We start from the raw sequence: 27,451 nt of genomic DNA, 5'->3' as shown, positions 1-27,451 counted from the left end.
AGAGCCCCACAGTTATGGAACAGTCTTCCAATTAGTGTTCGAGGCTCAGACACAGTCTCAGTGTTTAAGTCTAGGTTTAAAACGTATTTGTTTACTCAAGCCTACCCTGACTAGACTTTCTATTATGCTAAGCACAGTCCTAACAGTCTCTTCTCTCCCTCTCTCCTTCTGCCGAGCCACACACAATTTTATGGAGATACTAGAGATCCTGATCCTTTCTGCTCTCAGGACCTGCATGATCTGTTTCGGATGTCCTATGTCTGGATGGAGCTCTCATCTACTCCAATTCCAGATTGCTGGGACTACGGCTGCTTCTAAGGCCAAACAGACTTCATATAAATCCATAATGAACTTTTTCACACTATCTGTTGTTACCCAGATGAGTATGGGTTCCCTTCTGACTCTGGTTCCTCTCAAGGTTTCTTCCTCTTAAAACATCTTAGGGAGTTTTTCCTTGCCACCGTCACCATTCAGAGGCTTGCTGAGTTGGTATAAATTCGCACCTTTAATATCTGTATACCGTGTTGATATTTCTGTAAAGCTGCTTTGAGACTATGTCTATTGTAAAAAGCGCTATACAAATAAAATTGAATTGAATTGAATAGACTGTGAGATCCGCATATTTGTACGGTTTCAGGATTTCCCCAACATTTATCCAGCTAACGAAGGGCGTAATTATTAGCTAACGAGCTGAATCAGTCGTATTTGGTTGTTTAAAAAGAAAGAAAAGAAAAATGAATACTTTCACCTATAGCGGTTACTGAAACTGAGTGAGTGAGAAACACACATGTCCCAACGGCTTGCCGTAACAGCGCGCGCGCTCGGCGCTAGGAAAGAAAGCGGAAGTGCGACTACTGCATGAAGTTGGTCATATGATCTTCCTGTCTGATATAAAAAAAGGTTCGTAAAATTGAACGTTGCGCACAATTTCAGAAAAGGGAACAGAAAGAAACACGCTTTCCCCCTTTAAAAAAAAAAAAAAAAAAAAAAAATTATTATTAAAGAAATGTACTAGTAATGTCTGGCTAGTTGACTTTCCGGAGTAAGCAGACTTTCCGGCACTGCTGTTTACTATAGACTTTAATCTATAGCTTTCTATACTAATGGCTGGTTGTACTGTATGTAAACGCGCCTCTGGATGAAGTAGAACTGAGCTATTTTATATGACACGTAAATAAAATAAAATAAAATAAAATAAACACTTCATAGGTTCAGTAGCTTTTTTAAATTATTTATTTTATTTTATTTTTTAAAAGCTTTGTTGTTTTAAGGACGTACAAAAGTTTCAGAATATTTTATATGACCGCTTCCTTCTATCGTATGTATTTACAAGCTTTTTATATTAAGACACTCTCATACAGATGTTAACCCATGCACCAGTATCAGACTGATTTTAGTTTAATACCTGATTTAATCTTCATTTAAAATTCTGTTTGATATTTGGATGCCAAGTAACATATTGTTTCCGTTCCTGCCTTCAGATGAAAGATAGGGGATACAACAGTGGCCTTTTGACCTTTCTCATTCTGATTGGTAGTTTATTACAGTGTCATTGTAAGCCACATGGCTACAGGAGTAAATCACTTGAAGAAGTATCCAAGGAATTATCCGGTTATTCTGGCATTGCCCAGAAAATCATAGACCTGGCAGTGTATGGCAAGGCTCAGAACCGCTCATATGAACGGCTTGCATCTTTCACGGATACAGTCGGAAACAGAGTAAGCGGGTCTAGGAATCTGGACCTGGCTATCAAGTACATGTACAATGCATTGAGGCTGGATGGACTGGAGAATGTACATCTAGAACCTGTGAAGATCCCTCACTGGGTGAGGGGACAGGAAAGTGCAGTGATGGTTCTTCCACGAAATCACATTTTGTCGATCCTTGGGTTGGGGAGCAGTGTTGGAACTCCCAAAGGAGGTTTGTAGCTTGTGACTTGTTCAAGCAATTAGTTGCATAATTGCACCCATAAGCATTGCTGTTTCAATGAAGTAAACATGCCGCTTCACAATCTTTCAAATATTAGTTTTTCTTGCCTAAACAAAGACTTCTTATGATTAATGTGGCATGCATCCCTTATATATATGGTTCTTTCTCATGCTCTCTTTCTGGCAGGTATTGAAGCTGAAGTGTTGGTGGTGGAGTCCTTTGATGAGTTGAAAAGTCGGGCAAGTGAGGCTAAGGGGAAGATTGTGGTGTATAATCAGCCTTTTGTTAGCTATGGGGAGACGGTGGCATACCGTGCTTCAGGAGCTTCAGAGGCAGCTAAAGTGGGAGCAGTGGCTTCACTCATTCGCTCCATCACTCCATTTTCCATCAACAGGTCTGTTCCATTTAGATATCATAAGTGTCTTTCCATGAATAACAATCACTTTATCTCTAACAGATTAACAAAAAAATAATATTAAACTCATTGTATGTACATGTTACAGCCCACACACTGGGTGGCAGTGGTACCAGTCTGGTGTGCCTCAGATCCCCACAGCCTGTATCACGGTGGAAGATGCCCAGATGATGGCACGGATGGCGCGCCAAGGCACAAAAATTGTGGTGCACTTAACTATGGGGGCGCAGACTTTCGAAGATGTGGACTCCTTCAACACAGTGGCTGAGATAACAGGAAGTGAGCACCCAGAGCAAGTAAGTTCTTAAAGGCTACAAACCCATCCTTGGATACTGCTGTGTTCCATAACTGTCCAGTTAGTGACCATTCTCCCGTGTGTATGATGTACACTTTTGCATTACTCAACAACATCCTAGGGGGCCAATTAGAGAGTGCTGGCAGAAGTTGCCCTTTGATTGCTCATCTGAAGTCAGTTCTGTCTGGGGTTAGAATTGTTTCAGAATTCCAAATAAATAGATTATGATCCACAAATAAATGTAGTGAGATTTACAAAAATTAAAAAAATTTACAAATGCATTGAATGAGATCCATAAATATATGTTAGTAGTTTCACAAAAATAAATAAAATTGACTAAGTAAATATAATAAATAAAATAATAGTTGCAAATAAAACTATGTTTTTATATTACAAACACAACTCTGCCTTGCAGTCATTTATGGATCGTGTCCTGTGCATTTGTGGATTTTGCTGCACGCATTTGTGGATTTTGAAACATTTCTAGGGTCAAGAGTGCACACAAATCCACAAATATTTGGACTCTGCCCACCGTCTACTGAAGCCAGTCGGATAATCGCCACATTGCACTGACCAGTCGTATCATTGTCTTGCTCCAACCAGTCACGTTTTGTTTTATAATCAGTACGGGAACAGAGTCATATTCCACCGCACTCTCATATTATGAAGGCTTTCCAATGTGGTTGATCAGGAGGAATGACGACAGGAGTGTGGTTCTAACCATCGAACAGCATCACTGTAACAACATCTAAAAGAAAACAAGCAACATTATGGGTCATAAATTCTTTATTTTAAATAATATATGTTTTATATATGTTTTCTCCAGTGTTTCCTGCATCACTACTGAATCCACAGCGAAACCCGAGTTGTGATTTTACAATAAATTGAGTGTGGTAAGATTAAAAGACTGTGTATCGGGAAAAGATGACATTGGCAAGAAAATATTGTCCTCACGGTCAGCCTGCCAAAACACAGCACGACCAGTGTCATCCAGTTCACTGGTTAATCATTACATTCTCTAAATGAACCGTGCTAAAAGACTCAGGAATCTTAGGAGTTACCAGTTTGAATCAGTCTAACGAATCCTTACTGAATCCTTACTGGCTTAGTGGTTAGCACGTTCGCCTCACACCTCCGGGGTTCGATTCCCGCTGGGGCCATGTCTTTGCATGTTCTCCCTGTGCTGTGGGGGTTTCCTCAGATGCATGGTTTCCTCCCCCAGTCGAAAGTGTATGAATGGTGAGTGTATGTGATGTATGTGCGATGGACTGGCACCCTGTCCCCCACCTTGTACCCCACCTTGTGCTGCAGGATAGGCTCCAGGTTCCCCCGTGACCCTGAAGAAGGAGTAAGCTTTAGAAGATGCATGGATGTTGTTACAATGATGCTGTTAGATGATATATGTCGAGTTCAGTGCAATATGACTCTTTTCCCGTCCGGACTGTAAAACAAAACATGATTGGTTGGAGCAAGACCGTGCTGCAATTGGTCAGTGCACTGTGGTGGTTATCCAATTGGCTTGAGTAGATGCTGGGCGGAGTCCAATTATTTGTGGATTTGTGTGCATTCTTGATGCTAGAAATGTTTCAAAATCCACAAATGTGTGCAGCAAAATCAAACAAATGCACAGATCCACAAATGAGGTCCAATTGTCCAATGAGGTCCAATGGATGAATATTTGTAAAAAAATATTTGCAGATCTCATTTTATTTATTCGTCAATTTAATTTATTTTTGTGAAACTACTAACATATATTTGTGGATCTCATTCAATTCGCATTTCTCGCATTTCTAACATATATTTGTGGATCTCATTCAATGCATTTGTAATTTTTTTTAATTTTTGTAAATCTCACTGCATTTATTTGTGGATTGTGATCTACCTATTTGGAAATATGAAACAATTCTAACCCCAGTTTTGGGTTTCACTTGAAATGGTGATTAATGTTATAGAGAGAAATCTCTGAGCCTAGATGAGCACAACAGGATGTCTTCTGCTTGCAACCAGTGTAGTATAGCTCCAGATTGCCCACCATGCATAGACATTTTTGACAGTGAACATGACAAAACTCCCCATGAGTCTGTCTCCCACTGTTGTTTAGCTTCCAGTGAGTAACTTGTTAATAAAGGTTCTAGCGTGATGGTTGTTTCAAGGTCATAATGCAACGTGTTGAACAGTCCTGTTAAATTGTGTTAAATCCAAAACCATTAAAGCGCTATTTTCTTACACACAATACTGAAACTCTTGAACGTTCTGGAAGTTCCAGGAGAGCTTTTGTGTTTCTTGTGATGTAGAGAATTACCTGACTATAATGTTTAATTATCTTTTAATTCAATGTCTGTATAAAAAGTAGCTATTTTTAAAATAATATTTTGTAATATTTATCTAATATTTAGTCATATTTATCTAATTGTCTAAACTGTTAAATCTCTGTTCTCTCCAATGGTGTTTTATGCAAATAGTGAGATATGCTGTTACATTATGTTAAGGTGGAAAGAGGTGTTCATGCATAACTGATATATTATAGACCTTAGTATGGGCTTTTCTGAACCATTGTGCTCCGTGCCCTTATACACGAAAGCACATACACACTCATGTGTACACAAATACACAACCACGGATTATGAAAGTTATACTGAATGTCCATTTCAGTTGCTGCTTCTGTAACACACTGTCTGAAGGTTAAAATTAATACTATTAGTACAAATGCTGGAACAAAATCTTCTTCAATGTTGCATGATAACCAATGATGACAGGCTAGTCCTGATTTTTCACATTCAACTCTTTTCGGTTTTCTTTTATCATCAAAAGTGACTGAATGATCTTCCTTTCTTCCATCTGAATGTGTTAAGGTGTGTTTAACTTGTCATCCACTTTTTTCTTATTTTGTTTTGCTTTTGACCACCAAGCCTTTTTACTTTATAGTTCAGAAGTACTGACTGACAGTTTTTGTCATAATTTAGCTTAAACTGTAATGCATCAGCAGTAATGTGGTTAGTGCTTGTTTCCTGCACTTGCCTCAGCGTCATGAGACTAAATGTTAGAGGTCATTTTATGAATGTAATGTACAAGCATGTGCATAATCATAGAGCACATAAAACTGCTATATTTTTTTCCTCTAAAAGGATATTCTTAGAAAACCCACAAGGACAATGAATCATCTCAGAGATGTCATCCTGGGCAATGACTGTACTCCACGAGTGGCATGTACGGACTTGCCATCTTGTTATTTTGATAGTTCTTCCATGTCATACAAGAACACATCAGTGTTCTCCAAGTATTATTGGAGAGACACTCCAGTAGGAGGTTGTGTATTGTGGTCACCCTACAGGCCTCACACCTTTCTTTCCCTGTATTTGGAGTTGCTTAAAGTTCAGTCTCCTTGTTCTCAACATGATTATTAAGGTTTTCAGTCATCCAGGTCATGTTTTGGTGACGCAGTTTGTGTTTTAGTCATGATGACCAAATGCCAATTTTTTGATATTGCAGCTTACCAGAATACACTTGACCTTTGCTATTTGACTTCCTGTTTCACAAAAATGTGGCTGAAAATCTGCTGAACATCTGAAACCAAGGGCAAGGAGTGCAAATATCTGGGAAATGCCTGAAAGAGTTGTGGTCATCCAAACTGGGATTTTGTCAAATCAGCAATATGGTCCAACAGGAACATCAAACTGACCAGACAAGGAAGAACTGAACAGGGCAAACCCAAAAACATTGTTATCCCGTATGCAGTGGGTGTCTGTAAATACTGTATTCCACATTAGACAACAAACCAGAAATGAGACAGCTTGGTGTATGCAGTCTAGTGCAGGTGAAGCACAACCTCTTTATAAGTGCATATCCCTGCTGTATACCCATACCTGATGTATGTGTATGGACACATTCTGGTAGAGGAAATTAGTAATATAGGAAATAAGGACATCAGGGAGAAATCACACCACCTAAGACCAACTTTATTATTTAAAGTCACTTTATTATTATTTTTAGTCAAGTGACCTTGATTCCTAAAATTACTGCTGCACCTTATATACACTTTTCCCAGCCCAGCAGATAATACAATGCAATTCAGTGCGAGTGACACTAATATCTTTCTTGTGCTTGATGGTCCTCTGGTCCCTTTTCACTGATGGACTAGGCAGAAGGGGGCTGACAAATTGTACAGAGCCACAGATGGTCTCACAAAGCCAGTCTTCTAGCTGTCACTGGTTACTTTGGTACTCTTTGTCATCAAAATTGGCCAGGAATTGTCTACTTTCACAGGAACTGGCCATCTGTGTGACCACTTATTCCATAACATAGTTATAATGCATCAGCAAGATCTATCTAGTTTGATTGCAAGTGACTGCTTCAACAAAACTTTGACATAAATTTTAAAGATGTGTTGCTGTATGTTTTCCAATCCAGTGACTATTTCTTGTTCTATAGTCATATTATATCACAGTGTTTAAGGTTTTGCTTTTCCACTCTGCACATGGTGTCAAGTGTGAATAGCCAATCAGATAACAACTAGAAGTAACCCATTGAATATTGTAGATAGGCCCAAACCATATCACGGCACTATAATTTAAAAAAAAGTCTTGAATCAGGCATTGTAAGGTAGCTTTTAGAGGCCTTAACATCATCAGACCTCTGGTTCCCGTTTGAGCTATTGCAAAAGAAAAAAATCCATACATTACTGAAACCTAAATGTGTTTTGTGTAACATGTGAACTGTTAAATGAGTGCACAAAGATGCAAACTCGCTAAGAATAATATGTGCGTGTACCTGTGTGTGCGTGTGTGTGTGTGTGTGCAGCATGGCATCATCTTCCTTTCATTCCTGGATGTAAATAAGAAAGGTGCCTGTTTGTGGAGCCCCAGTGTGGTGTTTGCTGTTCTTTTTATAACCACAGTGACTGTTTGCAGTGTTTTTATTGCATGGAAAACTTTAGCTCTCTGTCACAGACCTGCTGTCAGTTTGCCCTGATGATTGAAGAAGCTTTTCTTTCATGATCCTTCCCATCTAATTTTTTATTATTGTTATTAATTTGGAAGGGTTATTTTTATTAAGTATTTTATCCGAATTAATGTACAATGGCAAGATCTAGATGCTTTTTTCTGGTTTTAATTTCTTTCCTCTTCTGCTGAACGCAGAACCTCTATAGCACTAATTATTGGGAGGACATTTGGAATGCCTATTGGGTAATGGTTGCTATTCTGTAACTGTCATAAGCTGTAATGTATTTTCCATTAATGGTGGTATAATGCTGCATCACACAGATTAAGGGAAAAGCAATGATTCACATTTCTTACGGATGCTTTTTACTCTCTGGGTCAAAATCCCCATGGTCATGTGTTGTAGCTCAGTCCATGTTAAATCACTAATGCTTTGAATTTACTTTATGAGGATAAAAGTGATGTTTGAGCAGATTATTTCAATTATTTCTAGGTTACATGTACATTGACTACCTATTCATAGTGTAACTCTATTATACACTTGACAATTGTGGCCACAGTAATAGGAGTTCTAGTGGTGTTGAAAGGTTAGTTGTGACATAATTTTTTAGATATTATGTGTTTAATGAACTGCAGTATATTCACATTACTGTTTTGTTTTTTTATTGGTTTATTCTACTTCTCTTTTTTTGTTGGATTTTCCTCTATTTTCTAATTTTAGTCATGACCAATTCCCACCCACCAGTCGGGTCTCCCCAGTCACACGAACTGTATCAACTGGGGTAGATGGAAGTTAACACATGCTTACCCCTAGACATCAGGCACTTAAAGCCAGCCAACCGCATCTTTTCAAGCTGCTACTCGTGCTGCGTAACAGGGTGGTGCAACACTCTTAGAGGAAAGTGCTATGTGCCCCTTCCACATGCATGAGCTCACAGACGGCCACGATTGGCTAGTGTCGCTATGATTGACAGGGAAGAGTGTGTATCCCACCCCTCCCACCTAGAGAGCAGAGGCAGTTTTTCTCTCTTGGACTCCCAGTCATTGATGGTTGTGGCATTGTTGAGAATCAAACATGTGATCTCTGAATGATAGGTCAAATGCTTTCCTGATGCCACTCAGGAGCTTAATCTAATTTCTGATGCCATATTTCTCAAATAGAAAGCACTGATTTAAATCAGTCATTGAGAAGTTATAGACAAAAATTGAACATGAAAAATTTTGATTGTGCACTAATATTTGCACTAATATTGGCACCATTGGTAAATATGAGCAAAGAAGGCTGTGAAAAATGGTCTTTATTGTGTAAACTTTTGATCTTTTGTTAAAAATAAATAAATAAATAATACTCTGTTCTCATGGATACCAAACAATTGCAAACACAGGTTTATAAAAACAAAATTTTTTGTTAAATATAGGTCTGCAATCTATAGGTGGCACCCTTTTAATCACCACATGTTGTATGGAAGGGTTTCAAGAAAAAAGCCTCTACTCTCATCCAAAATCAAACTCAAGCATCTTCAGTTTGCCAGACACTACTGGAACTTCAAATGGGATCGGGTTCTACGGTCAGATGAAACCAAAATAGAGCTTTTTAGCAATAAACACCAGAGGTGGTTTTGACGCACACAGAGAGGTAGCCATATGGAAAAGTACCTCATGCCCACGGTTAAGTATGATGGTGGCTCTTTAATGTTTTGGAGCTGCTTTTCTGCCAGAGGACCTGGACATTTTGTTAGGATACATGGCCTCATGGACTCTATCAAATATCAACAGATATTAAATGAAAACCTGACTGCCTCTGCCAGAAAGCTTCAAATGGGCCGTGTTTTTATCTTCCAGCAGGACAATGATCCAAAATATACATCAAAATCAACACAGAAATGGTTTACTGACCACAAAATCAAGGTCCTGCATTGGCCTCCCATTCCCCTGACTTAAAACCCATAGAAAACCTGTGGGGTGAACTGAAGAGGAGAGTCCACCAGCATGGACCTCGAAATATGAAGGATCTGGAGAGATTCTGTATGGAGGAGCGGTCTCAGATCCCTTGCCATGTATTCTCCAACCTTAACCAGCATTATAGGAGAAGACTCAGAGCTGTTATCTTGGCAAAGTAAGGTACCACAAAGTATTGACTAAAAGGGTGCCAATAATCGTTGCACACCTAAATGTAACAAATATTTTTTTTGGATAAACCTGTCTTGTGTTTGCAATTGTTTGGTATCCATGAGAGCAGAGTATTTTTTTTAAACAAAATATCAAAAGGTTAAACAATAAAGACAATTTTTCACAGCCTTCTTTGCTCATATTTACCAAGGGTGCCAATATTAGTGGAAGGCACTGTAGCTTTATCTTTCTGTCTGTCAGAGTGGGGTTTTTTTTGTCGAAACATTTCAGAAGTCTTTGAAGTCTTGTAAGGTGGCTCTTGAGTTTTGACATCATTTGGGTAAGAAAAACTCTACGCTTCCGGTGATTTGACATGGAATGACCCCTGTGCTTTGTGGTGCTGTGCTATCCTATATTACCCCGTGTGGTGCCCGTTGGGTTGTAGTTGGATATGTGTGACAGACATTCTGGCCCAGTCTGCAGTAATTACAGATCCACAGACAGTTCCTCCCCCACAGTGATGGAGCTGAAGCCCTGCTGGAGAGGACACAGCTAGTTGATTAAACATAGACATGGTCTGGAAAGTTCAGTGCACACACACACACACACACACACACACACACACACACACACACACACACACACACACACACACACACACACACACACACAGAGCCTAAATCATCAGGAATCTGGAGTCTTAGGATGGAGGGTGGCGTCTCAGCACAGGAGTTTTGCCAGCAATACTGGATCCAGATGTTTTTTAATGCAGTTTCTGTTATGGCCAAAGAATAGAGAATTTCAATTGTTGAGGAATGTTTAAAATGTTAATTTTGGTACAATTTACGATACATTTGCATTCTTTAGTATCATTCTCATTGAACCTGTCTAAATAGCTCTCATTAACATCCCACAGATGGCCTTCCCCTACAGCATGGAAGCACGAATTACATTCTTTCAGGAGTTAAGACATCTGTGTACTGTATCCACAGATTCATGTTCTTGGCTGAGAAGAGTGGAACTTGATGTTGGTGGTCTTCTGCTGATGTAGCCCATCCACCTCAAAGTTCAGGATGTTGTATCTTCTAAGATGCTTCTCTGCTCACCTTGGTTGTAAAGAGTTGGTATTTGAGTTACCGAAGCCTTATGTTGGCTCAAACCAATCTGGCCATTCTCACCTGACCTTTCTCATCAACTAGATGTTTTTTGTTTTGTTTTTCGACCAGCACTATTCTTTGTAAACTCTAGATACCTGTGCATGAAAATAACAACAGATCAACAGTTTCTGAAAACCAGCCTATCTGGCACAAACAACTGTGCCATGGTCAAAGTCACTTCAATCACATTTTTCCCCATTCTGATTTTTGATGTAAACATTAACTGATGTTAACCTGAATTTGTATGTTTATTAATTACAGGTCCTGGAGAAGTAAAGCTTAAAATCAGATGACACATCAAATTTTAGATCAGATTTTAAATTAGATGATGCTCAGGCCTGGTAATTATTAAATTTAATTAATTATTAATGAGATCAAAAATATATGGTTAAGGCACTTTGTATTCCTTGCACAAACAGTTTTAGGGCTGTTTGTCTATAATGAAAGTTTGTTATCAGTGAGTTTGGAGGATTGGGCTGCAAGCTTGCACTGCCACAATGTCTTGTGAGCTTTGGCATGTCCATTTATTTCTTCAGGCAGACCTATGTCCTGTAAATAATGCATAGAGCAATAATAAAGCATTGTGACACCAATGGCCATCTTCATGACCACCAGGGAAGATAGGTAGCTTCAAGAACATCAGGATTTCTCAAGCCTGCTGGTATCCATCATTTCAGTCTTTTTAGGTTTGAAGTACTGACAGTATGTCATAGATATCCCGGAGGGAAATCTGGACTACAGTTCCCAGCAACCACTGCAACACACCATCATGTCACATGACCACCTGCACCTGAACGTCATTCTTGTTAACTAGCATTTACGGGTATTTATAGCCACAGTTTGCACTACGCTGGTTGTCTTGCATTTGTCTTTTTCTGCCGTTGTTTCGGTCATAGGGTTCGTGGTCTTTGTTTCATGTTTTTTCTTTGCCTTAGTGTTTTGCCACATGTTCATAGCTTTTTTGTGTTTGTTTTCATTGTTATTAAACTCTTTATATACACTTCATCTCTGCCTCTAAACTGTGATACAGTTGTGTATAATATGTCTGGAAGTGGTGTACAATATGTGTGGTTTTGTTGTGCTTGTCTGATTTAATAAGAGATTTAAGGCAGCAAGGTTTGTAAGTAAAAGACAGCTTAAAAGATTTGAATAATGGAAAGTTATGAATGAGGGGAAAGCTATATTCAGGTATTGCCTGTGTATACTGTAGATATAAAGAGTTGCTATCTGTTGCAGCTGAACAGGTAACATACCCTCACAAGAATAGATTTATATGCACACAAGAATCTCTTTACTAAGACACGTACACTACAAATAATTGGCTTAAGTGTTAATTTTTAATTGGAAAGAATAACCTCTAGAGAAGAAATGTGAATGTTCTGTGAGTCTGCTTACACAGAGGGCAGTGGTCTGTGAGTGTCCCAATATAGCTGCTTGTTAAGCTGAAAAATAAAAGAATGTTGTACCCAGACACATGCATTGACCTTTCCCAGTACAAGTAGTACATGCCCAGTGACAGCAGCAGTCAGACCCTGGTTAGTTTGTGCTCAGTAGTGTCTAGGTCATCTGGATTCAAGCACAGATGAATCATTGTTTTGTCTTGAATCATTTGGTTTTTATGGACATATACATGTTTTCCAGAATATTCCAGCTTCTTCTATTTCTGGACTCGTATGTCAGTATTGTCCCCACAAAATGAGGTTGCATGGTTTACTCTAACATCATAGTGTAATGTTTTTAACCAGCTTGGGTTGTGTAATGCTGGGAATTCATGAAAGAATTCATGTTTTAAATGCGTCTCCACACTTCATTAGTTTCCACAGTATGGTGGGACATAATAATTACCTTTTAGAGTGTGACGTTGGATTTTATACCATACTGAAGGTACACAGTTATTAAATGCTAGTTTCTTTGCCTCATGAGTCTGTATCTATATCATTTCAGATTAACAAATGCATGATCTGACAGCCAGTTTCAGCAGTGATGATGTTAATTCTCATGACTGTACTTTGCCTTAGTTAATGTGACACTGTTGGGTAAGACAAGTACACTTGTCTTAAGAACAAACAATAACGTCAAGCTCAATATTTCCTCACTGACTATCTCAAATTGCATTTTCATTGCCATGTGACAGCCTTGGGATGATCTGTGATTTTTTTTTGTTTTTTGGTTAATGCAGTGAGGCTCTGTATGCTGGTTTGAGCTGTACAATCTGTTCATGCATTTTGTAGTTTGAAAAGAGATCATTTAAAACCAGTCTGGCTTTAGGCATAGCTTTAAGTGAGATAGTTGGATTTATATCTTTATTTAGATTTAGAAAGCTTGCACACTACAGAGAGATGTGGTGTTTTATATGTGTCTGTCCACAGGCATATTTTTGATGGCTTTTTCCATAGTTGCAGATTCCTGTAAACATGTACTATGTCAATATGTGAGGAAATGGACTGTCTGCTGTATGTTTATATATGTCCACCAAAAGCTTTTTTGGTCTTTTTATGTTTATTTGCTTTCTGACAGACCAGAAATCCCTCCCACACCGCGGTTATGTGTGAAATGTAAACCAGTTTGGACAAATTTGTGGATGTTGTTGTCTGTGTAGTGTGGATAACTTGATGGGTGTGATAAGATGAAACGTTTAGCTTAATAAAGCTTAAAGTTTAATTGAGTGAATTCATTGAGCCATTCACCAATGCGTTTCATAATAAACAATTGTCTCATCCAACTAATTTTATGTTGTGTTACTCATCCATCTGTGTTTTGTGCATGTAAGCAAATCTGCATCTGGTATGAAAAGTGTATTTCGATTTATATACAGTGAGTAAATAAGTGTCTTTATAACAACCATGTGTTTCAGAAAAATTAAATGCTGCAATGGGAGGTGTTATACTATTTTAACTTCAGACAGTAAGTGTAACGCAGTGATGTGGGGACATGAATAGCATTGTAGTCAGTAATAAATTAACTCATAGGATTGCCGTTTTTGTTCACATTTGTGACAGCTGTGATCAGTTCACACAACAGCCTTTGTTTTGGAAACAAACAGGGAGTAAATTATTTGTTTTATAATGAGACCATTACTGTAAGTCTTATATTAACAGTTATTTCTGCTTAGACAGAATGTCTAGAAAATCACTGGTAACTTTTGTGAACATTTGCTTTCTGGCTTGCAAATAGCTAACTAACTTACAGACGAAGGTGAAGAAATGGAAACAAATTTCCACATTTCTCTTGCTTGTTCAGAGTGTTCACTTGCCGCCATTTCAGACAGGTTATAGAGGAAGATGTCTTCACCATGTTGTCATGTTTATATTGTTTACTGCAACAATGTGATGCACCATTCTGTCTGAGTCCTTTTTTTTGCTCTGAAGTCTTTACTCACCCTTAACATTCATAAACTGAGTGTAATTAATTGATATGGTTTATGAATTTCTCTTTCTAACAACACCAGAATTGCAGTTAAATTTGTTTGTTTTCTTTCATACATCAAAGTATGTTTAACTTCATGGTCCAGTTCCACATTTAGAAAGCACATGGAAGCAGGGTGGTCTATCTGGCAAGTCAGGGATGTACGCCATGTTCGGCAAATATAAGTCTGGGACGAATTCTGGTCTACATGTGTCAATGTTTGGCTTTAAAAATGGAAAAAATATTTTGTGTTTACTTTGAAGTGTTTTCCCACCTGATAAAAAGGTTGGGAGCAACATGAGTGAGTTGTTGACCTTCCACGTTCCGATTTTGTTAGAGTTTAATCAAGTTTACGTTTTTTAAAATAGCGTTTTTCTTTCAGGCATGGTATTAAGAGTTCTGCCAGAATACCTTAACTAGTCCAACCACAGTTGCAGAAAAGTTCTAATATAATATATAATCAAATAATTTCTCAGGCAGTTCACCTCACTGCATGCTTCATTAATCTGCCTTAGTAGTGTTTGTGCAACAGTCCCAGCAGTGTCTGATTTATACACTTTCTGTTTCCTGGCTAGAAAACCCAAAGGGAAGTTTAGCTTTAATAAGATTTTTCCTTCCAGTGATTGTCTTGCATCTCTGATTATAAAAAAAAATCATGAAACTTGGATGCCCCATAGGACTTGAAATCAAGGAATCTTTTTTGTGATTGCCCCAGCAACTCATAATAAGATGAATATGTCAGAAAAATTGTTTTCCCTAGGTATACTTGGGACAAACACCAAGGGCAAAGTTGGGATTAGAGACTCATAAATTAGAAAACTGAACTTTGAGACACATAGCAAGAAAGTGATGCATCGGGTTGTGTAAAAGTCAGTGATTAATGCTTTTATTTCCTCATAGTTGAATCATTGCAATTCTCTCAACTCTTGTTTAAAGCGAGGATGTGAATTATATTTCAAATTAGATAACAGCACATTGTTGTACATTGTTGAATTCTGAAATCTGATTGGTCAGAAAGTGTTGATTAATTTTCTGTCACTGTTAATATAAACACTGGTTTATATTAATGCACTTGATGTAATGTGTAGTTGTAATGTGCAGACATGCCACATTGTCTGAACCAAATAATAAATGGATTTTAAAAAAGTGTGTAATTGTTGATATGGTGAGTTTTTTGTAAGGGGATGTTTATTTAGCATTTTTGGAAGGAATCTTCAGTGTCAGCACTTTGTAACAGTAAGGGGTACAGCTGTTTTTTTTTAAGCCTTCTGTTTTCTAAGGAATTTCTATTTTTCAGTTTCTCACTTACATGCCTCTGCATTTTCTCTTGTCTTAACTTCAAGAGAGAGTAAAAGAGAGGGTGACTGTTTATAGCTCTTATAACAGGAACTAAGTGATAACAGGAACTTGTCTCATGTCCGTTCCACGTCACTAAATGTAACTAAAGGAATAAAAAGGTATTATGCCATTCCTTAATGAATAAAAATTGTTCATGTTGGCAAATTTAAAACAATTTGAGAATTTGGGATCCCAACACTTTGGGATGTGTTGTAGGAAAAGAAAGAACTTTGGGGTGGTAACATCACAGTACCTTGTTGTTGATTATTCTCTTATAACAGCATGCCTCTTCATGTTTTATTCCTTACTTAGAGCACTGTACCGTCAGAACCTTTATGGCAAGCCTCCAGACAGTTTTTCACTGCTGTACTTTTATATTCATACATTTTGGAAATTGTACGTGTGTGATTACAGTTTTTGTTAAACAAGTCTGATCTTTGCTTTATTGTGTTCATGTCCACTTCTGTAGACATCCAACCATCTGTCACAGGAGTTTCTTAGTTCTACTTTAGACTGAAATAATCATTCCAAAGGACAATTGTGAATATAGAAAGTTTAGTAACTACAACCAAAGTAAAAAAAAAAAAAAAAAAAAATACTAAAAATAAGACCAGAAGTTGACATTTTGTTTGTCCAGTGTTGACAGCAGAGAGAAAGACTCTTGGTTTTAACATCATCTCATTTTTAGTCTTTAGAGTCTTGAGGTGACCTGTAAAGCCTTGAAAATCCTCACTCCCTTAGTGGAGCTTTTAGAGCTTTGTTTGAATGATTCCTGTGCCCTCAGAAAGAGAGTTTTAAAGAATGTACTTGCATGCATTACTGTCTGTCTGCATGGTGATATGATTTTTATGTAAATCATGAGCATCCTTCAGTAGAGAGTACAGAGCTTTTCATAGGTTATTTTACTTGTAGAGTGAGAGGATCTTTCACTAGCAGTACAAAGCTGCCATAACCTTTACTACCAATGATAACATAAATATTTGCTTAAGGAAAAACAAGTAATTGTTTGTAAGAGTAAAAAAAATAATCGTGTTAGATAAAAAAATAATCATAAACAGCATTTTCATACTATCTGGATTTAAACAGTACCTAGGTGATTGTGGATGGAGCAGCTAAACTCTTTTCAATAATTAATCATTTACAACAAAGTAATTCCCATCAAAAATCATATTAGTAATTTATTTTTTATTTTCTCTTCAGGTTGTTTTGCTGAGTGGTCATCTGGACAGTTGGGATGTAGGACAGGGGGCTATGGATGATGGAGGTGGAGTGGCTATTTCTTGGGAAGCCTTGTCTCTCATCAAAGACCTGGGTAAGAGTCTGCTAGCAAAGCATTGCTGTGCGGGGACTCAAGATTGAAGTTGGAGAATGAGAAATTGTGTGTAATTTGGACTATCGTATGTACAGGAACGTGGTTGTGTAGATGTGCTCTTTCTCAAGTGAGTGTGTATTTTATTTGTGATTGCAAATCTTGGCTTCACTCTTAATGAAAGGTAATAGCTTACAATAATGGTTACTATAAAAAAAAAAAATTTAATTACAGCAGTTAGTAAAAAAAATATTTAAATGAACTATTTTTGAATTATCGAGCTGGTTTTGTGGAAATATATATTTTTTTATTTTGTGGAATAGTCTTTCCTTCTGAAAGAATTCTTTTTCCAGACAAAAATTATGCATACTTCTAGTGAACTTGTAAATTTACACTTCATGACAGCTTGCATGTCAGTCAATGTTCTTTTACAGTGCTTAAAGAAATACAATAGCATATTGTTACTGTCATGAAATAGTAGAGGAAATGAGTCCTATGTAGTCTGCAGAGGGATTTATATTTGCTATGTGGCTATTTTTATTTTTAAGTGCAGCAGCAGCCTCACAAGAAAGAATCAAATATCGTTGCATTCACTGCTGATAATGCTTAAAGAGGAATGATAATGAAGCATAAACTAAATACACTAAATATGTCAAAAGAAGAGATTTAATAGACTAAAATGTATAACTATAGTATAACCATATTTCTGAAGCAATACATGCTCCAAAGCAATATATGTTCTAGATAATGAAAGAAATCTTATTCATTAGTGTTAAAAGTTGATGCATATGAAAGCCTCCTTATCCAAAGCTATTTACAAAAATGTTACATAATTGGTTCAGAGAAAGACATCTACAAAGTTAAAACTACACCCTTTATCTTCTGTTTTGTACATTTTCTTTCTCAATGGAGATTTAATTTAATATCAGGACAGTTCGGTGTATATAGTCTTAAACATGTTTTCATTATCTTCTATGTCACAAACAAAGTCTGCAGTTTAAAATTTTCCAACAGAATTTTCTCAAGTTTCGAATGCATCGTGTAATGTTCATCTAAGATGAAGACTTTGGCAAAATGTCTTAGCAGCTATGTATGTGCATGCATGTACAGTTGGCAGCACTCTTTGTGAAAGTTTTTTAGAGTTATTTGGACTAGTATTTGAATCCACAAGTGCCACTAGAAAACTACACTATAGACTAAAGCTTACTACATATAGCATGCTTAAACTAGAGGCACTTGAACACCACTTTCACTATAAGTAACCATTAAACATTACATCTTACTTTTAAACTATAAGGCCATGCCATTGTACTAGACTGAAATTCTGCCTATTTTGAGTGAGACCAGAGATATAGGGTTGATAGATTTGATCTGAATGCTCCAGCTGCTGAAGGTTGCATGTTCTAGCCTGTTTTTCTGCCATAGAGACATTCTTGGACTTTGAGCAAAATGATCCAGAAAGCTTGTCCTTCCAGTAAAAAATGGGCATTGTCATATTATACAAACATTGACTATCATTTTGTGGGTTTTCTGCTAGAGGTATTTTTGTACATGATTATGTCTCATCATTTCTGTGCATAATGAATAGATAGTATGAGATAATATACAACACAGTTACTGCACATTTTACTATTCATTTTAGACTTCACTGACCAATTTGAATAACTTTGACCTATTCAACATTTAGTTGAATGAAAAGTGAAATTATCTGTAGTTGCTTCATACTATATATTTCTTTATCTATAGGGCTGCGTCCTAAGAGGACACTGAGGGCTGTGCTGTGGTCTGCTGAGGAAGCAGGAGGAGTGGGAGCCATGCAATACTACCAACAGCACAAAGTATTCACATTTCACTTTTAGTATTACTTATATGATGTGCGTCATAATTATACTCACCATTGATCTATGACCTATTCTTGTTTTGTTCTTGTTTTTATGGAAAAAGAGCTTCAGTTTGTTCTTGATAAATTCCCACTCACTAACTAACTCTCCCCTATCACATGACAACTTCCAAACTGGGGAGGATGAAGGCAAAAACATGATTTCTCCAAGACATGTGAAGCCAACCTCATCTTTTGAAAATCAACTGCTCATGCTGCATCACATGTCAGTGTAACACACTGATGAAAGTGCTATCTGCCCTTTTCTGCATACAGTAGCTCATAGATGCCCACAATTGGCAAGTGTGGCAAGATTGACAGGGAAGAGAGACTATTGGCATTTCTCCCACACAGAGAGCATGGACAATTTTGCTCTCCTGACTCCCAGCTACGGATAGTTGTGGAATTGTCTCTATTGATCCATCTTCTGTTTGGTCATCCTTCACACCCACCTTTTTTTAAATCCTTTACTACATGTACATGTTTTCACTTGAAGTAGCACTTCACAAGTACATTCACCTTCATTTGATCTTTCCCTATAGATGTTTTAGATTTGAAGCTGTTTGTATAATTTTTTTTTGTGTGTCAGCCTGGACAGTTAATCAAACATTAGTTTGCATAACTTTTTCCAATTTCTTGCAAACAGACCCTCAGTCAGAAGTACATTTTGAAGGTCAATAACTGAATGTGCAGCACGTGCTAAAGTGTGAGACCTTGAGCTGCCTATTGCACAACAGTAACTTGAAAGAATTCTCTTGGCTTGTTTGAAAAATGTGAATATATTCATGAAGACAGCATGTGGCCTCTCTGTTGCTGTCCTGTGGTCTTAAAGAGTAACTTACTTTCTGGATTATAGCTCATACTAGCACACTGTCCATTGGGTTGTTTTTTTAAAGACTAGTAGATGTGATCAATTCAAGGACCTAATAAAGGCTTTGGTATTTTACCAAAAATCTGACCTTCCCCTCACAGTTTACAATCTAAATTTCATCCCTCTGCAGGCAAACATTTCAAACTTTAACCTGGTGATGGAGTCTGATATGGGCACTTTTGCCCCTGTTGGACTACAGTTCACTGGCAGTGACAAAGCTAGAGCCATCATGAAGGATGTAATGAAACTGCTGGCACCCATCAATGTAACATCCCTGGAGAAACATGGAGAAGGAACTGATATAAACATGTGGATGCAGGCTGGAGTACCAGGTCAGTTTGTGAACAGTTATTCACATGATCAGTAATTATGCAATGTAATTGTGCAGGGTCTTGGTCTATTCCGAATTTTAACATGACCTTACTTAAATTCATTTTAAGTATATTCAAAGTCTCTCAGCTTATGCCATTGCAAGATCATTCTACCACAGTTTGACTTTGCTCTATTATAATTTATTGCTTCTCTGGTGTATGACACTGCCTGTTCATTTTTTATATACAGTATATACTATTTTCATTTTTGCTAGTCACACATCAGCAGTTGGCTACTGAGTTCTTAATTAATTATGTTCCTTAATTCAAAATCCAATCCCCTAAACCAGTGGTCACCAACCCTTTTCCTTGAGATCTACCTTCCTGCAGGCTTCATCTCCAACCATAATCTAACACACCTGTTTTAGTTGATCAAGAACTTCTAAAGGCAATGATTAGATGGTCAGGTGGGCACGATTATGGTTTGAGTCTTCAGGAAGTTAAATCTCCAGGAACAGAGTTAGTGACCACTGCTCTAAACCATAATTTTATTTTATTTTTTTAACATAAATTAACACTGATTCAAGAGAAACATTAATTTCTGCATACGTTCTTCTGCATGAATTTCTACTGCATACTGAGTAAAAGTACAAGTAATGATCTTTTCCATGTCTCTGATAATCTTGCATGTTTATGGTCTACATATGCTAGACATTTTATTATCTTATCTGTGTAAAGAAACTATTGTGCTTCAGTCAGTCATCATCTCACGGACTTTGTTCTAATTTATTGACCAGAGAACTAAAATTAATTGAGTTTAGGCAAGGAACCATAAAATTACCTTCATAAAATGCTTTAAATACTTGGGGAGAATCTGAGCTCTTTTCAGATTCACATGGATGCTCTTAGTCCAACATATTGAAGAGCCTTTATTAGAGGTCCAAGTACATTTATACCCACAGACACAGTGGAAGCACTTTTCAGAGCTATACCAGTGCTCTCATTTCTGTCATTAATGAAGTTGGAAGTTTTGGGATTTGAGGCAGCCATCTAATAAAATGTGCGTTTCAAGTTAGATTAGAACTAACCCTGGGGTTATTTATTATGGTTACATATTTGGTTTAGCCACTGGGTTCTACTTTCTTAATGTGGTGTGGTGCCAGTAAAATATTTTCCTCATATCACCAGGAAAGTGCTATGCTAGAGTAATAACCTTCAACACAAACAGTATAAAAATAGGATTTTCCCCTATTTTCATCCCAGTTTGGTCACTTGCCTATTTCCTCCCACTAGTCAGCAATCCCATATCACACAGCAGCTACCTGCTGGGAAGGGGAAAGGTGAAGGCCAGCACATGCTTCCCAAAATGTGAAGCCAGTGAGCGCCATCTTTTCTGCTGCTCATGCTGTGTCACAGGGCAACATAACTCACTCAGAGGAAAACTATCCTCTTCTGCATACATGAGCTCATAGATATTCGTGATTGGATATTGACACTGTGATTGACTGGCGTAAAAGTATGAAGCCCCCCACCTGAAAGCACCCTGGTCTCGGGCACGTATGGCTGTGACATTGTCAGAATTTTGACTTGCAATCTCCTAAAGATTTTTCTGTTGTGCCTCTCAGGCACTCTAAAACATAAAATTTTAAATGTTTATGTTTAAGCATTTGAATCTGTATTGTTCCTGGAAACATTAAATAGCACATAAGTTTCAACCCTTTTCATATGATTTGGATTCTGCTGCTTTTTTGTTATACATCCTGAGTGTGTTTAATCTTTAAATAATATTTCTGATAGTGTTCAATAAATATTTGCATCCTTTGTATTTTGCTGTGGTGTTTTTCTCTGTAGCTTTCCCCCTGCTGATGGAAATTGTCTCCTTTTTTCCCTGTTCTTATCATTCGTGTTGCCATGACTGCAAATTAACTTGTGTTTGGCTTGTTGGATTTGCTTTTGTTCTGTTTGACTGTAGTCATGGCACTGAAGTCCTGTCTGTGAAGTACAGTACAAGTATTCTGAAGGCTAGTAGTTAATGAACTGTTACAAAAGGCACAACCTTTTCTTTGCTGTACAAAATGTCATTCTACTGGTAGCAGATAGATAGCCATGACATCAGTCAATGTCTTTGGAAAATGTGACGCATACAAGGTCAATGAAGAAATGTATAGAGACAACTCTGCAGTGGTTTCAAACTAAAATGTTTAAACAAATGAGTCATGCCAACATCCAGCTGTCCAAACATGCACAGCTCTATAGAGTTGAGATGGATTTTTGCTCATTCTCTATGAATATATTTTGCAGTATTTCAAGCATACTCGAGTTTTTTTCTTCCTTCAACAGGCAACAGCTTCTCCTGCTTTGCTTTAGTGAATAAAGATTGATTAAGTTAGATATATTCTACAAGTGCCTGAAGATTTGATGTCCATAATCTCCCTTCCTAATAAGCACAACAATTTATTCCACTGCTGTACTATTTAAAGATTATCTTAATCAGTGGCTCAACATTCTATGCTAAGTGGTGTTTTTAAAGCCATTGACTGTTTGCTGCATTTCCTCAAGAATAGCTGAGGGATAGCTGAGAGTTCTGGATGAAGAGATTCCCATCTGGAAACAGTACAGAAACTGGAGAACTCTTTAACTACAAACACATGTGCTTTTGATGGTGGTTCTTCCATTTTCCCATCCATTCTTGAAATGGAAACAATTGAGTGAAGAATGGAAAATGTACCTCAAACAACTTTTATCAGGACATGTGTGAGTGAGTGTGTGAGTGTGTGAGTGTATGTGTGAGTGTGTGTGCGAGTGTGTGTGCGAGTGTGCATGCGAGTGTGCGTGTGAGTGTGTGTGTGTCAGTGTGAGTGTGTGTGTGAGATTGAGAGACCATGTTATGTGTAAGGTTTGGTTCTAAAACAAGCATATGACTAAGGCAGCACATATCAGAAACCTTTTGATGGTTGTTGACATTTCAGTCATCAAATCCTTTAAGTGAGAGCTTCAGGCACATGACATGCAGCTCAGTGACTCAAGCGGTTCTGAGTAAGAACACTGAAACAAGCAGATACAGTCCCCTCTGAAAGTACTGGAACAGCAAGGTCAGTTTGTTCTTTTTGCTATACTCTGAAAGCATTTGGGTTTGAGATCAAAAGATCAATATGAAACAATAGGTCAGAATTAGAGATTTCATTTCTTGATATTTACATCTAGATGTGTTAAACAACTTGGAACATAGCACCTTTTGTTTGAACCCACCAGTTTTTATGTGATCAGATATACTGGATCATGTGCCTGCCAAATGTTGCCCAGGTGTGCCCTGATTGTTTAAACAATTCATGAATATCTTCTCTTGGTTTGAGCTCTAGGTTTCCCCTGTGAAAAAGAAAAAATTGGAATGTCCTAAAAAAGAAAGATACCACTGGTGTACTAACAACTAGACATGGAACACGTCAGCCAAACAACAATAGTTGATGACAGAAACGTTGTGAGAGCTGTGAAGAAAAACCTAAAAACAACAGTCAGTGACATCCACAACGACCTCCACAGGGCAGGGGTGAAGGTATCACAATCAACTGTCAGATTGGAAATCTGATACAGAAATACAGAGATGAGACTCAAAAGTTTGGAACCAATATTAACTTCTACCAAAGTGATGCAAAGGCCAAAATGTGGAGAAAGAAAGGATCTGCTCATGATCCAAAAAATATGAGCTCATTGGTCAGTCACAGTGGAGGTAGTGTCATGGCTTGGGCTTGCATGGCTACTTCTGGAACAGGCTCACTGATCTTTTTTGATGATATAACTCATGATGGTAGCAGCAGAATGCATTCAGAAGTCTACAGAAACATTTGGTTCATCCAGTCTATTTGGGAGAAAGGCAATGACCCAAAGAGCATTGCCAATACAACAATGGACTTCATCAGGGGGAAAAAATGGAAGGTTTTAGACTGGCCAAGTCAATCACCAGTCCTAAACCCAATTGAGCATACATTTCACCTCCTGAAGATGAGGCTGAAGAGAGAAACCCTCCAAAACAAACAACAAGTGACAGAATCTGCAGTACAATCCTGGAAAAACATCACAAAAGAGGAATGCAACACTTTGGTGATGTCAGTGGGTCACCGGCTTGATGCAGTGATTGCACGCCAGAGATATACAGTACAACCAAATACTAAGTGTTATTAACATTAAGACTATCTGTTCCCAATACTTTTGCTCACCTAAAAATTGGGTCGTCTGTCACCATGTCCAACACTTCTAGATGTAAATATCAGGAAATGAGAACTGAAATTCTGATCAGCCTTCTCATATTCATCATTTGATCTCAAACCCAAATGTCTTCAGTGTACAGTGAAAACAAAAGAATTGGCCTTGCTGTTCCAGTACGATTGGAGGGGACTGTACATTCACTGCTACTGAAAGGCATAAAGTGATATAAACCATAATATTTGTGGTTGTGTGCTTTTTGCTATTGGTATGATTTTAAACCATACTTTATTTAGTTTTCTCAGCACTGCAAATTAAAATTGATTACTTTAATTCTGTTTTTGGATTGTGTTTCTTTTGCCTAGGTGCCAGCCTGCATACAGCAGACAGCAAGTACTTCTGGTTCCACCACACTGAGGGTGACACGATGACCGTGCAGAACCCAGCAGAGATGAATCTGTGTTCAGCTGTGTGGGCTGTGGTGTCGTATGTTGTGGCAGACCTTGACGAAATGCTTCCCAGATAACAGTTTCTCAACTTTATCATTGAGCACTCCCTCTTGCCCACCATAAACGAAAGAATCTGACAAAAAGGAACAAGTTCATGTAGGCTTTTGGAATTTACATTTAATTTTCTCAACACAGATTTTATCTTCAGGCACTTCTCTGTGAATGATTTGTTGAAAACATGATGCATGTTAAAATCAGTATGTACCACTATACCTCCCATAAGCCACACCATTCGACCTAATCAGTTTGTTTGACCAATTAATTTTGAGCAGTATGGGTTTGTTAATTCCTGTAAATATTTAGCATAATAAAAATAACACAAATCTAGCCTGTCTATGGCTTATGTGCGGTAAAGTGCAGTTATGTCTCATATGCTATGAAAAGCACTACCGGTTTCTGCTAGAGACATGAATTGCATCAATTTATTGAATTTTACATGAAAATATAGAGAAAATTTGGTTTGTTGACCACAGGAGGTGAATAATTCTACGAACTGCGCTTTACTTTTCTACTGGGAAAAAATGACAACAATTTTACAACACAGTTCCATATTTAGACCTATAATTATGTTGGTTGTCATCAGGGCTGGTATACATTGAAATACGCAATTTCTCAGATTAAGTTACTGCTTCTGTTTCGTACTAGTTTTGGTTACAGGAAACCACCTTTCAAAACAAGTCAAGCTAATTGGGAAGAGATTGAACTGCCATTACTCGTGTTTATACATCCAGAACTACATTTAGAAGTATCCTAATTTAGTTTGTTTATAGTCCCCCAATGTTAACATGATAGATTTCAGAAGGTGTGTGTTTATTGTATTTCACTCATTCACATCCAGTAACTGCTTTATCCTGATCAGGGTCGCGATTGGTCCAAAGCCTATCGCAGTAACATTGGATGCAAGGTGGAAACATTCACCCCAGATGGTAAGCTAGTCAATCGCAGGGCACCCTTCTTTCTCTCACTCTCTCTCTCTCTCACACACACACACACACATTCACATTTGCAATTCTTTTCACTGTGCCACCATGCTGAGCACAATCTGTTTTGATAGGGTTTATTAATCATATCTTTTCCTGGTTTCTCTGGGTCTGTAGCACAAGGTGTCAGTTTGATGACTTTGGGTTGTGCTCGTTAGTTGCAGGCATTCTGCAAGAGGCATGGCTTGTTTTCACTCGTGTTCACTGTTTCACATTTCACTGTTTGTATCACTCCGCTTGTTTGTGTTCGCTACATAAAATTCCATTTCTAGTAATAGTTCATTACACTGAAACCGTTACTACACTTACTATGGGCTGTCAGTCTGTGTGTTGGCATAGCAACACACAAGTCAATCCAGCTGTGGTTTCTTTGGGAACTATTTTTGTTGATGGAGCAAAAAGAATAAATGTATTTTGGCTATAATTATGTCTGAAATGTCAGTTACTCTATCTTTATTTTTGTTTATAGAACTGTTGTAGAATAGCAATATCACACTTGCAGTTGATTTCAACCCCAAAAAAGAAACTTGCTCTTGACCACTATAAGAAAGAGAAGCAGCAGCAGTTCATTTTAACACTGAACCTATGTTTTATGGCACAGTTTTCAGTCTGAATTAGAAAAATGCTAACACATTTGTTGAAAACCAAATTCTTATACACAATGCATCTTTGAGCCCACCTTCTCTTAGTGAAAATCCCTAATTGTTGCAGATTAGAAATTTTCACTCTTTATTGTTTCTCCTACACTACAGAGGGCGACATGTAGATGCCAGATGTTTGAGTTTCATTCAGTTTGCCTAAATTGAATCATACTTGTTCCTAACAGTGTTATGTGCTGTTGACATTCCCGGCCAATCCAAGTGAAAGAAAGCATGAACGTACTTTCAGTTTCTAATCCTAAAAGCACTCGATATATTGTTTTTAAATCCAGCAGTAACACTGTAATTACGATGAGACTGTTAACAAAGAACAAGGAACGATTTGTTGGGTTTGAAGAGTACTGATCATACACACCTGTTAAGTGGTGCTTGGGAAATGGGATAAAAAGGAGCAGTGTGACTTCAGTGAGAGCGAAGACCAAACTGCAAGATCTTGTATATTTCAGACTGTTGACTTCATTTGGATCTAAAGGTCAGTTAAACTTTGTGTAAAAGCCTCTGAATATCAGTAAATCTTTACTGGTCTGTTTAGTTTATTGTCCCATCCCACATGTGGTGTATACTGTACTTCTGTGTAGTCCATCGGGCCATTTCTATTCATGCAGTAAATGTCAGTGTGTTTACATGTGCAGCGAATATCAAAGAACAAAGTTAACTGAAGATGGCAAAAATACTTTCAACCATTAAATAACTTCCTTGAAGTTAGACATTTGCTTTCACACGCCCCTATTGTTGTATGTGAGAACTCCAGGAGAATTACATCATCTGGTCAATCGTACATTGACTTAGATATTAAAGTGTAAAGATTTATTTCCATCAATAAATCATAACCTTCTCTCCAATGCACACTTCTGGGCCATCTGGAAAAAACGACAAATGTAAATGTAATATTTCTAGTATTTAGAGACAATGAAAATAGTTCAAATGTGCCTAAGAAGACGACTGTCTTTAGGCCAAATAATGGAGTAAACTGCTCTCTGATCAAAAAGACATTTCTCTTACTACATAGTTGTGCCTTTTTGTATGTTTCTTCTATCATCACACTGGATTACAATGAGAAGTGTATATTGCATAAATAGTATGATAGTTATAGCATTGTGGTTTCACATGATGTATTTATAGTTGATGTCCTGTAAAACACATTTATT

The 27,451-nt window shown here is 37.6% G+C and overlaps 1 protein-coding gene across 1 annotated transcript; it reads left to right on the top strand.

Annotated features, from left to right (window-relative positions):
- Positions 1 to 760: 760 nt before the first annotated feature.
- Positions 761 to 26,068, top strand: LOC108268885 (carboxypeptidase Q). The gene is made up of 8 exons (XM_017474222.3): positions 761 to 900; positions 1,482 to 1,920; positions 2,116 to 2,323; positions 2,433 to 2,640; positions 16,786 to 16,897; positions 18,641 to 18,732; positions 19,775 to 19,976; positions 24,521 to 26,068. The coding sequence occupies exons 2-8, from the start codon at positions 1,482 to 1,484 to the stop codon at positions 24,679 to 24,681; spliced, it is 1,422 nt and encodes a 473-aa protein (XP_017329711.1). The 5' UTR covers positions 761 to 900; the 3' UTR covers positions 24,682 to 26,068.
- The last annotated feature ends 1,383 nt before the right edge of the window (positions 26,069 to 27,451 follow it).

This window comes from Ictalurus punctatus, chromosome 1 (genome assembly GCF_001660625.3).
Source record: "Ictalurus punctatus breed USDA103 chromosome 1, Coco_2.0, whole genome shotgun sequence".
Classification (NCBI taxonomy): domain Eukaryota; kingdom Metazoa; phylum Chordata; class Actinopteri; order Siluriformes; family Ictaluridae; genus Ictalurus; species Ictalurus punctatus.
This window is presented reverse-complemented; position numbering and strand designations above follow the sequence as displayed.